At 49.0% G+C, this 11,480-nt stretch overlaps 1 protein-coding gene across 1 annotated transcript in view; it reads left to right on the forward strand.

Annotated features, from left to right (window-relative positions):
* The window catches only part of PNLDC1 (PARN like ribonuclease domain containing exonuclease 1), a 26,301-nt gene that overhangs the window by 4,779 nt on the left and 10,042 nt on the right, over window positions 1-11,480 (forward strand). Inside the window, exons 4-11 of the mRNA XM_006152244.1 lie at window positions 598-637; window positions 1,211-1,334; window positions 1,474-1,562; window positions 3,414-3,514; window positions 7,326-7,402; window positions 7,592-7,735; window positions 9,113-9,182; window positions 10,818-10,903. Of these exons, the coding sequence (XP_006152306.1) occupies window positions 598-637; window positions 1,211-1,334; window positions 1,474-1,562; window positions 3,414-3,514; window positions 7,326-7,402; window positions 7,592-7,735; window positions 9,113-9,182; window positions 10,818-10,903 (731 nt within the window). The remainder of the gene's footprint in view (window positions 1-597; window positions 638-1,210; window positions 1,335-1,473; window positions 1,563-3,413; window positions 3,515-7,325; window positions 7,403-7,591; window positions 7,736-9,112; window positions 9,183-10,817; window positions 10,904-11,480) is intronic.

The following is an 11,480-nucleotide window of genomic DNA, read 5'->3' on the forward strand; positions in this document are numbered from 1 at the left end:
AAATTTTTTTCTTTTTTTTTTTTTTTTTTTTTTTGAGTTTTTTTGTTATAGTGTGCATGTGCTCGCCAGAGAGAGACAGAGAGAGAGAAAGTGAGAAATCGCACCCCCCCAGGGGGGGATGACCACGCTGCAGTCCCTTCTCCATTCTCCTCTCAGGATCTTGGGAATGCACGCACAAGTACCTGGCATGAGTTTAAGCCACCGGGCGGATCCGGGACTTGAACCATGGTCGACTACATGGGAGTCCGGTGTCATAGCCATTACTCCAACTGCTAGTCCCTAAAATTATAAATTTTTTACTTTATAGTTTTTGGTGTGTTTCCTCTGGCTAGTTTCAAAACCATGAACATGTCAACTTAATGTTTACTTCTGCGTTTGAAGAACTGTCCACAGTTAAATGAGTACTTTCTTCTTGAATTACAGTTTGGCAGTTCTTTGTTTCTAGTCTATCTTTGCTTTTTGTCTTTCTGTAAAGATGTCGTGCTGTACACCCACAGAGTGAGTCCACGGTGCAGACGCTGTTCACTGTGTTGGTCTTTGGGTTAACGTCAGGGAGCTGCCCTTGGGTACTCATTTCCCCTACTCTCGCTCTTGCAGGCTTGTCTGTGTTCTCCAGTGTCGAAGGAGAGTCCGACAAGTATGTATGCATTTCGTGAATCACGTGGCCCTTGCCCACGTGGGGTGCACGCTGTCCCCTCCGCAGCCCACCCAACTGCATCTGCATGGCCGGCCCCATATTCTCTCCTACTCCTCCACACACCCCATCCGTCCTCTCGGTCCCAGCTTATCCTTAAAGTCTGTCTTGTGCAGAACCGTTTCTGTGGGGCCTTTCCTCACACCCCTGCTCTGTACCTCGAGTGCTTTTATCCCCTCTGCCGTTGGCTCTCACGCAGGACGCCATCAGAGCCATTAATAACAGCATGTTGTCTCAAGAGGGACGTCCAAGCTGCGGGTAGCTCCCAGGCACTGGCGGGCAGAAAGGATGCACCGGCTGTTCTGTGGACAGTCAGGGCTGGGGAACTGCCCGTCCTGCCTCAGTAGCAGCCCCGGGGTCGGTAGCGGGTCCTGTTCCCTGCGGGTGGGCGCTCTGCTCTCCTCCATCCCCCAGCCTGTGAGATCCCTCTTACAGAGAGGAAAAGCCCACCAAAGCCGCCCTTGGGAGCCCAGGTCTGAAGGTGGTTTTGGCCGCTGCTATCTCTTTGTTTTCTAGGTATGAAGCCCATTCCTGTAACTTCTTTCTCTTCCCTACGACGTTTGGGGTTTTGGATTCAGAATTCTCTTTCCAGGCCTCTAGTGTTCAGTTTTTGAATCAGTATGGCTTCAATTATAACAAGGTACGACCCCGATGCCGGAAACAGGAGTGTCTTGGGAGTTTTCGAACCTGAGCGGCCTGCGTGGGCCATTCCCCTTCGTCTTCACTCCGCTCCTGGCACAGGGAGACCTGACTCCTCCCTTGTTCTGTTCCTGTCTTAGTTTCTCAAAAATGGAATCCCATACATGAATGAAGAACAGGAGAAGAAAATCAAACACAACCTCCTGACCGGGAGCTGGAAAGTTCGCAGGTAAGGTCTGTCGTCGGCATGTCTCTTGCTGTTTTGCTGCATTCTCTGGGCGGCGTCCTGGGGTGCAGTGACCACCCTTAGCTGGCCACTCCCTTCCTGCCCTGGAGGTGAGAGCACAGGGCCATTAGCCGTCCCCTCCATCACTTCCGCTCCCGTCTGATGGTAAGTGCTTTGCATCGTATGGGCTGTTAGTGTTTCAAATGAAAAAAGAGGAAAACTGACTTAATTTGGTGCCCAAATTAGAAACAGAAGTTGCCCTCGGATGCTAGAAGTGTGGATCCAGCCGCGTCTGCCGGGCCGGAGACACTGCGTTGGTGTCTGGTGTGTCTTCTCGAGGGAATTCAGGGGAAACGCTCGGCTAGCCCTGAGTGCCGGGTGTGCTGGGCACTGACTGACTGACGCCCTGGCTGGGCCGCGATCGCGCCATCGCCTTGGCGTTCCTGACCCTGTTGGGCCCGAGGCTGGTCTGTGTCTCTCATGTCGTGTGTCTCTGGCCTCTCGTGCCAGTCTTTGTTCCTGAGGTCTCATTGCCATGGAGCTGGGGTGGAGGACGAGCGCTGAACAGCAGCGTTGTGTGGGGAATGCCACTGGGGACCCCCGGGCAGTCAGCGCCATCAGCCGGTTGCTGGCTTTGTCTAAGCCATCTAAGCCCTTCCGGCTTTAGAGTCTTTGTCTTCAGAAGGGATTAAAGGGGCTTCCATTAGACAGCTTTGAACTGTGCTCTGAAACATGGTGGCTATCTGGTCTGAGAATTGTCTCCCATAATGCTGGAGTGTTTAGTTTGCTTTTGTTTTTGATGCCAGTTTTCATATGAAAATGTAGCTCTTTGTAAGGGAAAGACACAATTCCAATTTTTTTTTTTTGAGAGGTTTTTGCTATAGGGCGCGTGTGCTCGCCAGACAGACAGAGAGAGACATAGAGACAGAAAGCAGGAAATCCCCCCGGGGGGGAGTGGCCATGCTGCAATCCCTTCTCCTCTCAGGATCTTGGGTACGCACGCGCACGCACACGCACCCGGCGTGAGTTTAAGCCACCAGGTCCGGGACTCGAACCACGGTCGACTACGTGGGAGTCCAGTGACATAGCCATTATGCTAACTGCTGGTCCCCACAATTCCAATTTTTAACCTGTTTTCAAATGTTGGAGAAAGGTCTCTCATTAAGTCAACATTATGTTCTCATACTTATGACAGAGGACAGGTTTACCCAAGTCCCTGTCTCCTCCTCTTTCCTCAGAGGGCAACTGATCACCTCTGGAAGCTGACTAAAGAGGTGGTCCTGACAGTAATGCTTAGAACAGCATGGACCCCAATACTTTTTCCTCCCTCACCCCAGTGGAGCCGAAAGGGGCTGGATGTATTCCTGTGCAGCTGTGAAAGAAGACAAGCCCAATATTTACCTTCTTCTTAAAAAAAAAAAATGACACAGAGGATAAATGGTCTTTTTTCTTTCTTTCTTTTTTTTTTTAATTCATCAGAGGGTGTGGGCACTCTCTGGAGAGGCAGAAAGCGCGAAAGTGAAAAAGCGCCCTCTCCACCCTCCCATGGAGAATCGTCACCCCGCAACCCCGTCCACTCCAGTTCTTGCTCTTTTTGAGATTTTTCCCCACGTATGTCGGGCGTGTTTCTCAGGCCACCAGGTCTGGGACGCCAACCGCTGGTCGGCCCCGGGAGATCCAGCTGCCATAACTGCCACGGCAGCAGCTGGCCAGAAAAATGGTCTGTCTTCCGTCCACTTTGTTCATGATGTTGCAGCTTCAGAGCTGAAGGCCACAGAAACCCCTCAGTGCTCACGCAGTCCAAGGCCTCGGTGCCATTCTCCAGCGTTTCCGCTTCTCTGTGCCTGTTTTCAGCTCTCTAGATAAAGACCAAATCAAGGCGGTGATCGATGAAGTGACACGGTGGCTGGACCAGGCCGAGGAAGGCGACTGGATGACCCTTCCTGGTATCACCGGTACGCAGGACGTAATCACGGGCCACCTGGGCACACGGGGACAGGTCACTGCCACATACCAGGAGTTGAGGGAAGTGTCCCCTGTCTGTCCCACTGATCTGGTCACTGGTGCTGGTGACTGAATCTGATGCTAGCATGTGCTCAGTAGATACATAGTCCTTGGGTCAGAGAGAGATCTGACCTAAGTGCTGAAGCCAGAGGCTTTCCAGCCTATGTGACTGTCAAGACCCAGGAAGACGACCTCCATTCCTGAGCCGGCATTTGCAGTCCCGAGTGCCCGTGTCCTCTGATCTCGCTGACTGGTTACAGTGAGTTTTCCCCACAGGGCAGTGTGGGACCACAGCGGGCACTTCTCAGCCTGTCTGTGGGCCCGGGACTCTGTCAGACCCTCGCTAGCAGGCCCCGGAGGCCAGCACTAACTTCTGGTGTCAGCTATCACTTAACATTGCCCTTGTGCCATTTGCCCCGGCACCACAAAAATGGCAGGCAAAGCTGCCGGCCCCTCAGCACAGCTAGGACGGGGCACCAGACGGTGCTGGTGGAGATCTTGGGTAGTTCATTGCCATTTGCTCTCAGTAGTGCCCCTCACCCCCACAAGAAAAGCCAGTTTTACTTAAGCACCTCCTTGGTGAAGAACTAGCACTCCCAGTTATATGAGTCTCGGCTTTTGGGGCCAGCTGGGGGCATGGAGGTTAGGGTGGCTGGATCCCACATGGCCAACTGCAAGGTTTGAGTCCCAGACCTGGCAGCTTAAAAAACAAGCCGGGCATGTGTACATGCATGTCCACCCAAAATCCTGAGAGGAGAATGGAGGAGAAGGGAAATCCCCCGGGGGGTGATTTCTTACTTTCCCTCTCTCTCACTGACTGTCTCTGATGAGCACATGTACCCTGTAACAAAAAACTAAAAAGTATCTCAGCCTTGATTGCTCATCTTTTTTTTTTTTTTTCTTTTTTAAAGTTTTTGTTATAGGGTACCTACCACGTGTACTCACCAGAGGTGGGGAGAGAGAAGAGGGGAGGGAGAGGGGAGGGGAAAGGAGAGGCGAGAAAGAGAAGAGAGAGCGCCCCCCAGAAGGGATGGCCCTGCTGCAGTCCCTTTTCCCCCAGCCTCCTGTGAGGATTTCGGACATGCATGCACATATACCTGGCATGATTCTCAGACTGCCATGTGTGGGGCTCAAACCATGAAGCTGGCCTTATACGATCCAGTGCTTTAACCTCTATGCCACCCGCTGGTCCCAGATCACTCATCTTTTAAATATTTTAAGTCTTGGGGTTGGCAGGTGGTGTGGTGGTTAAGGGCGCTGGACTCCCACATGGCCGACTACGGCTCAAGTCCCAGACCTGGCGGCTTGCTTTCTCACTTTCTCTCCCTCTCTCCCCCACTCTCTGGTCAAATTAAAATACATACATACATATGTACATAAAATTAAATAAAATAATTTTTTTTGAGAGCTTTTCGCTATAAGGCGCGTGCACTTGCCAGACAGACAGACAGAGACATAGAGACAGAAAACGAGAAATCACCCACCAGGGGGGATGGTCATGCCGCATTCCCCTCTCCTCCATTCTCCTCTCAGGATCTTGGGCACGCATGCACACGCACCTGGCATGAGTTTTAAGCAGCGCGAACCATGGTCGCCTACGTGGGAGTCCAGCGACATAGCCACTACGCTAACTGCTGGTTCCCTAAATAAAATAATTTTTTAAAAAGTTGTAAGTCTCCATGAAAGCATGGAAAAATAAAAAGCCTGCATGAAACAGCTGCTGCATGTGAAAGTACCGTGGTCAGGGGAGGAGGAGTATTTGTGCGGTATTTTGAGTTGAGCAGTAAAATTGGCTGCTTTTTTTCTCCCCATGGGATATCATTTTTACTAGAAATAACTACAATTGTTTTTATTTATTTAATTTTATTTATTCATTCATTTATTTTAATTTGACCAGAGAAAGACACACAGAGAGATGGAAAGTGAGAAAGCAAGCCACCAGGTCCAGGACTCGAACCGCAGTTGGCCATGTGGGAGTGTGTAGCCTTAACCATCGTGCCACCCTCTGGCTCCTGACTATGATTGTTTAGACTTGAGTATTTCACAGTCATTTTCCCAAATGAAAAAAGTAAGTCTCACTTCAAGGAATATAACTCACAGAATTTACTAGTGATAACATTCAAGCTTTTGATTGAAAATTGGAATTTTGAAGAACTAGCCTCTGCCACCATAGGCTAGTCAGTTTCCCAATACTAAGCCTTTCTTCCTTTTTTTTTAAAAAAAAAAATTATTTAATTTAATTAATTTATTTTATTTGACACCAGAGAGAGAGAGAGAAAGAGAGAGAGAGAAAGGAAGTGAGAAAGCAAGCTACTAGCAAGCGACTAGGTCCAGGACTCAAACCATGGATGGCCATGTGGAAGTGTCCAGCACTTAACCACCACATCACCTGCTGGTCCCCATCCAAGGCCTTTCTGATGGGCTCAGTGGTCACGTTTACAAAGGTCCTTTCTTGGTGTCGCGTAATGAAGGTGTACGTTTGGAAGCTCTGCAGAACTCTGCAGGTCAGGGTTTTCTAAATAACGGTGTATGGTTTTACAAAATCGTGGGTAAAAGTCTCACTCGGGGCATGATCAGCCAGTGGAGTTTAACAGAAGTAGAACATCCATTGGTGACATTTTTAGATTTCACATTACAACCGAGCGTTAAAGTTTCACCTGGGAGTTTTTGGTGTAGTATTAAAGAATATCCACAGTCACTTGGTAAGACTCGTAATCCTTTTCCTTTTCCATCGGCGTATCTCTCTGAGTCTGGGTTTTCTTCTTATGCTTCAACGACCATAACTTATCTCAACAGTCTGAATGCAGAAGCAGGTGTAAGATTCCAGCCAGATGTTAGCTTTGCAGAAATGTAGAGCAGTGTCATTCTTCTCACTAAATTTGTTTTGGAAAATAGTGATTTTTAAAATATTGTTTTAAACATATACACGGTTTTTGTCATCTTAAAACTTAATTTTTAAAAAAGTATTTAATTTTATTTATTCATTTATTTATTTTAATTTGACCAGAGAGACAGAGAGAGAGAAAGTGAGAAAGGAAGCCACCAGGTCTGGGACTCAAACTGTGATTGGACATGTTGGGAATGTCCAACACCTTAACCACCACACCACCTGCTGGTCCCTTAAAACTTAATTTAAAAAAAATTGAGTTTTGGGGTCAGCAGTTAGTGTAATGGCTATGTCGCTGGACTCCCACGTAGTCGACTGCGGTTCGAGTCCCAGACCCGGTGGCTTAAACTCACGGCGGGTGACTGTGAATGCGTGCCCAAGATCCCAAGAGGAGAAGGGAGGAGTAGGGATTGCGGCGTGACCATCCCCCCTGGGGGGTGATTTCCTGCTTTCTCTCTGTCTCTCTCTGTCTGTCTGGCGAGCGCATGCGCCCTATAGCAAAAACCTCCCCCCCCCAAAAAAAAAAATTTGAGTTTTAATTTTTTTTTTTAATTTTTTTATTTATTCATTCATTTACTTTTAATCTGAGAGAGAGAGAGAGTTTTAACTTCCAACATGGCTTAGATCAATGACTTTAACCCACACAAACAAAACTCTTTGGTGACTTCAATTTAAGAGATGAAAGTACCTGGAGAATGCTGCCCGAGGTCATGCTGTGACAGCCCTGGCCTCCTGTGGCTCCCGGTGTAGGCACCCCTGAGGCTCAGTCTTCTCCCTTTGCTCCACCATCTCACAGCACCTGTTCCCCCGGGCTCCTCTTCCGGAGGAAGCGCAGTGCCGTTCCAGGTCCTGTTACACCTGTTTCCTTGCCGCAGGGTTCCAGGCCTTTGAGGTCCAGCTGGTGCTGAGGCAGGCTCTCCCCAATGTCTGGACGGTGCTGAAAGATCGGGGGGTGAGTTCTCGTGGGAATGGGGTGTCCCTAGTGGCCCGTTATTATTCTCATGAGTCAGATGCGGCCTTCATGGAAGGCTTCTCTCTCCTGTTTTCTCTTTTTTCTCTCATTTCGAGATGAAGAGTCATTTCTTCGGGCTTTGTTCCCACAAGCCAGACTGGGGGAGCTTGTCTCCTCTTCTCATTTCAGGTGATAGTGAAGAAAGTGAGTAAACAGCATCGCTGGTACCTCGAGAACACCTCTTGTGACCGAGAGAGCTGCTGGAAGGAGAGGATTCTTCTCTCTGCGAGGGGTTTTTCTGTCTTTTTCCAGATGCTGGTAAAAGCCCAGAAGGTAGGGACAAGTATGTGTTCTTTTGACTTTTAGTAGTCTTTTGTATTTCTGGTGGTAGATGCTGAAGGATCCTTCAACAGTTAGATAAGATTCTTTAAGGGACTGTTCCTGAGGCTGGCAGGTGGTGTGGTGGCTTAAGGCACTGGACCCCCCCCATGACCGACTGTTGTCCACGTCCCTGACCTGGTGGTTCGCTCTCTTTCTCTCTCTCACATTCTGTCCCTCTCTGGTCAAATTAAAATACATACATAAATAAAGTTAAATAAAGTAATTCTTAAAATAAAAGATAATCATTTCTTTGTCCTTGATCACTGGCTTCCTGGATCTAGCCTTGCTTTCACTAAATCATGATACATTAATTTGGGGAAAGACTGTCGGTATGGAGTATTTGTTTCTTTGCCCCGCTTTATTTTTCCTTTCTTTTTTAAAAAAAAAAATTAAATTTAACTTTATTTTAATTATTTATTTGACCAGAGAGGGACACAGAGAGAGAGAGAGATGGAAAGTGAGAAAGCAAGCCATCAGGTTCAGGACTTGAACCATGGTTGGCCATGTGGGAGTCCAGTGCCCTTAACCACCATGTCCCCCCTGCCGGCCCCTTCTTTAAAATTTCAGTTAAATAGGAAGAATAAGTTTAAGAGATCCCTTGTACAACTCGGTGACAATAGTTAACAATATAATGTATTTTGAGACCCAGCAGTGTTGATGCAGGTAGTGAAGAGTTGCATTAAGCTGGAGCCATGTGGTGGACCTGGGGTCAGTTTCTGGACTAACTTAAAGCTGGAAGCAATGCATTTAGTTCTGGATAGCTGGGAGACTAGGGTAGGTGCTTTGTGGCATGGCAAAACCTGTCAAAAAATTTTTGCCTATCTCTCTTTCTTTCTCTGATTTAAAAAAGGTATTTTTAAAAATGCTAAGACAGTGAAATAAAGGGTTCTCACCATAAATGTTGTAACTATGATACGTGAGTTAGTTAGCTAGGTCTAGTCATTCGAGAGAGAGATGGAAAGTGAGAAAGCAAGCCATCAGGTTCAGGACTTGAACCATGGTTGGCCATGTGGGAGTCCAGTGCCCTTAACCACCATGTCCCCCCTGCCGGCCCCTTCTTTGCCCCTTTCAGTCATGCAGGGATTTCAGTACGAAGTGCTTCCTGGTGTAGATTCCCAGCATGCACCCCGTCTTGCATCCTCCTGTTTGCTTCTCTCTTCTTTGTTTTTAAGCAGTTAAGGTACCTTTATTGGGGCAGAACCAGGGTGAGGATGGACTTGTCAGGTCGCCAGATTACAGTGGCTCTACAGCCACATCCTGTGTGAAAAACTGCTGGTACTCCATGCTTTAAGATTTCATTTCTCTCACGTGTTGGTTTGCTCCAAGTAGCCCTTGGTGGGACACAACATGATGATGGACCTGCTGCATCTCCACGAGAAGTTCTTCCGGCCCCTCCCAGGTAGGGCCGCCCTGGCAGCCTCCTCCCTCTCATCCTGGTTCTCAGCCTGGTGAAGGGTTGGTCCTGAGTCCTGCCCGGGAGGAGGTCCCTAACGGGCACGTTCCCGCTGGAGCCGCGGGTTACCGGGGAGGTCGGGCAGTGGCCTGTGCTCCCCTCTGTCTGTTCCCGTCTTCCCCAGTGGGATGGCAGGAGGTCTTCTCAAGGGAAAAAGCTTCAAATTCCCCTTCTTGAAATGTTTCCCACTCATTGTGTAAAAATTGGCAAAGGCAGGAGCACGTGAAGGAGAGAAGGCACCTTCAGTCAGCTCTAATGCTAACACTTCTGCTTTTCTCCTCCATTTTGGGTTTTTACATATTTGATTACGTGTATGTACAATTTTATGTTTGGTCCTTTTTCCCCCTTTGCTTACTCAGAGCATTATTTTGCGTTGTTAAATACTGAGTGAGCTTTGTTTTAATGTTGAGTGCTGTGCCTGCAGCTCTGCCCACCCTCTGACCGAGGGTGTTGTCGCACACACAGCGCTTAAGACCGCGCCCCAGAGCCAGGGTGGAGCGCGCGTTCAACCCCCGTGTGCACGTGATTGTCAGCAAGTTGCTTTAGCTCATCTTTACCTGTCAGGTGGGGTAATAGCGCCAGCAGCAGAGTCGTGGGGTGGAGGGGATTAGTGACTGTACAGAGAACACTCGATTGGAAGGGTATGAAAATCAGAGAGGTTTCCCTGAGACGTGAGTTGGTAGACACCTGAGTGACTTTGAGCATATTGAGAGAATGAGGGGACAACTTGAGGTGATCTGCTCACCGAAATGCTAAGCAAATGGCTAACCAAAATCATGGCTGGGAAACAAAGGCTATGTGAGCAAGGAAAGGTTACTGTAGCCCCTCGCAGCCCTTCTGTGAGCCGAGCGCAGTACCGTAATGACGGGCCCTCGCCCTCTGAGTAAGGGGCCGCTGCTGCTAGGTGGGAGCCCTCGCGTCCTGGGGAGTAAGGGCAGGTGGGCTGAGGACCCACCACCCTCTCAGCTAGTGCGCAGGCCACAGGGAGGTGCCTGACGGTGCACTGGGGGGTTGCTGAGCGAGCTGGGAGCAAGTACCACAGGGGAGAGTGCAAAGTGGGTGCTGCTGGGGCCCAGGGAAGGGAGGACAGGAGAAGGGCCTCAGGGCCATGTGTGCGTGTTTTCGTTTTCACATAAACTATGTGCAGGTGTGACTGGGACACGTTTTCCTGTAGACGGCTGTTTGACGTCTTGCTTTTTAATCCTTCTATCGGAGTACTTCTCACTATAGCGGTCTTAGTTGACTTTTCTTGGATTTTCCTTGCACGGTCTCTTACAGTGACGGTCTCACTTCTGTGTCCATCGCTAGGGCCGCTTCCCTGTGTCTGTTAGCTAGAACCTCTCAAACTGCCTTAGCTAGCGCTGGCCGCAGAAGGCATGTGAGGCTCACGAAACCACTCAGCCTTTCGTACTGGAAGTGGCGATGGAGGTTGGTTTGAGGTGGAGCCCCCGATGCGGGAGTCAGGACATCTTCTGTCCCTGTGTCGCTTGCTCGCGGTTAGCCAGGGCTGTTGGCCCACTGGCCTAGAGGGCGCGCCGTCCGTCGCCACCAGCAGCTCACTCCCTCTGACTCTCCCCTCAGAAAGCTACGACCAGTTCAAGCAGAATATCCACCACCTGTTTCCTGTTCTCATTGATACCAAGAACGTGACAAAGGACGTCTGGAAGGTAACGGAAGGAGTGGCTTTGTCCACACCAGAGACACATGGCTTCCTTTCCGGTTTGGGTTTGTTTTTGCTTCTTGAGTCCTTTTCTCTTTTAAAGCCAGTGTTGGTTTCCCTTTGTCTTTGGCTCCTCAGGGACATCATGTCCCAGCTTACAGGGATGTTTTTCCATCCCGCATTCAGAGTCTATGTTCTGACTAATTGCGTGCAGTTCTTGGGCTTATTTAGACCGGGCACGGGGCCGACGTATTCTAGAGCTTGGTACATGTCTCCTAAATGTTTGGAACGTGTTTGAAGAGCACCAGGGCACAGGGTCCCCTCGTGAAAAATCTTGAGAAAATGTCTTCTTTACCAAGCCCTGAGGTCACAGGTCTGAACCTGAACGCACATTCGGATCCCTTGGGGAGCTAAATAAAAACGGACACCTTCTTGCCAGACTGGAGCTGGTGGCACTTCTAAAGCCGCTACCCAGAGAAGAGGGATTCAGCGGGCTGAAATGCTTCTTTTTTTTTTTTTTAATACATATATATTTTTTTTGGAGAGTTTTTTTTTTTTTTTTTTTTTTTTTTTTAAGGGGACTG

This window comes from Tupaia chinensis, unplaced genomic scaffold, assembly GCF_000334495.1.
Source record: "Tupaia chinensis unplaced genomic scaffold, TupChi_1.0 Scaffold000346_1, whole genome shotgun sequence".
In the NCBI taxonomy this organism is placed as follows: Eukaryota; Metazoa; Chordata; class Mammalia; order Scandentia; family Tupaiidae; genus Tupaia; species Tupaia belangeri.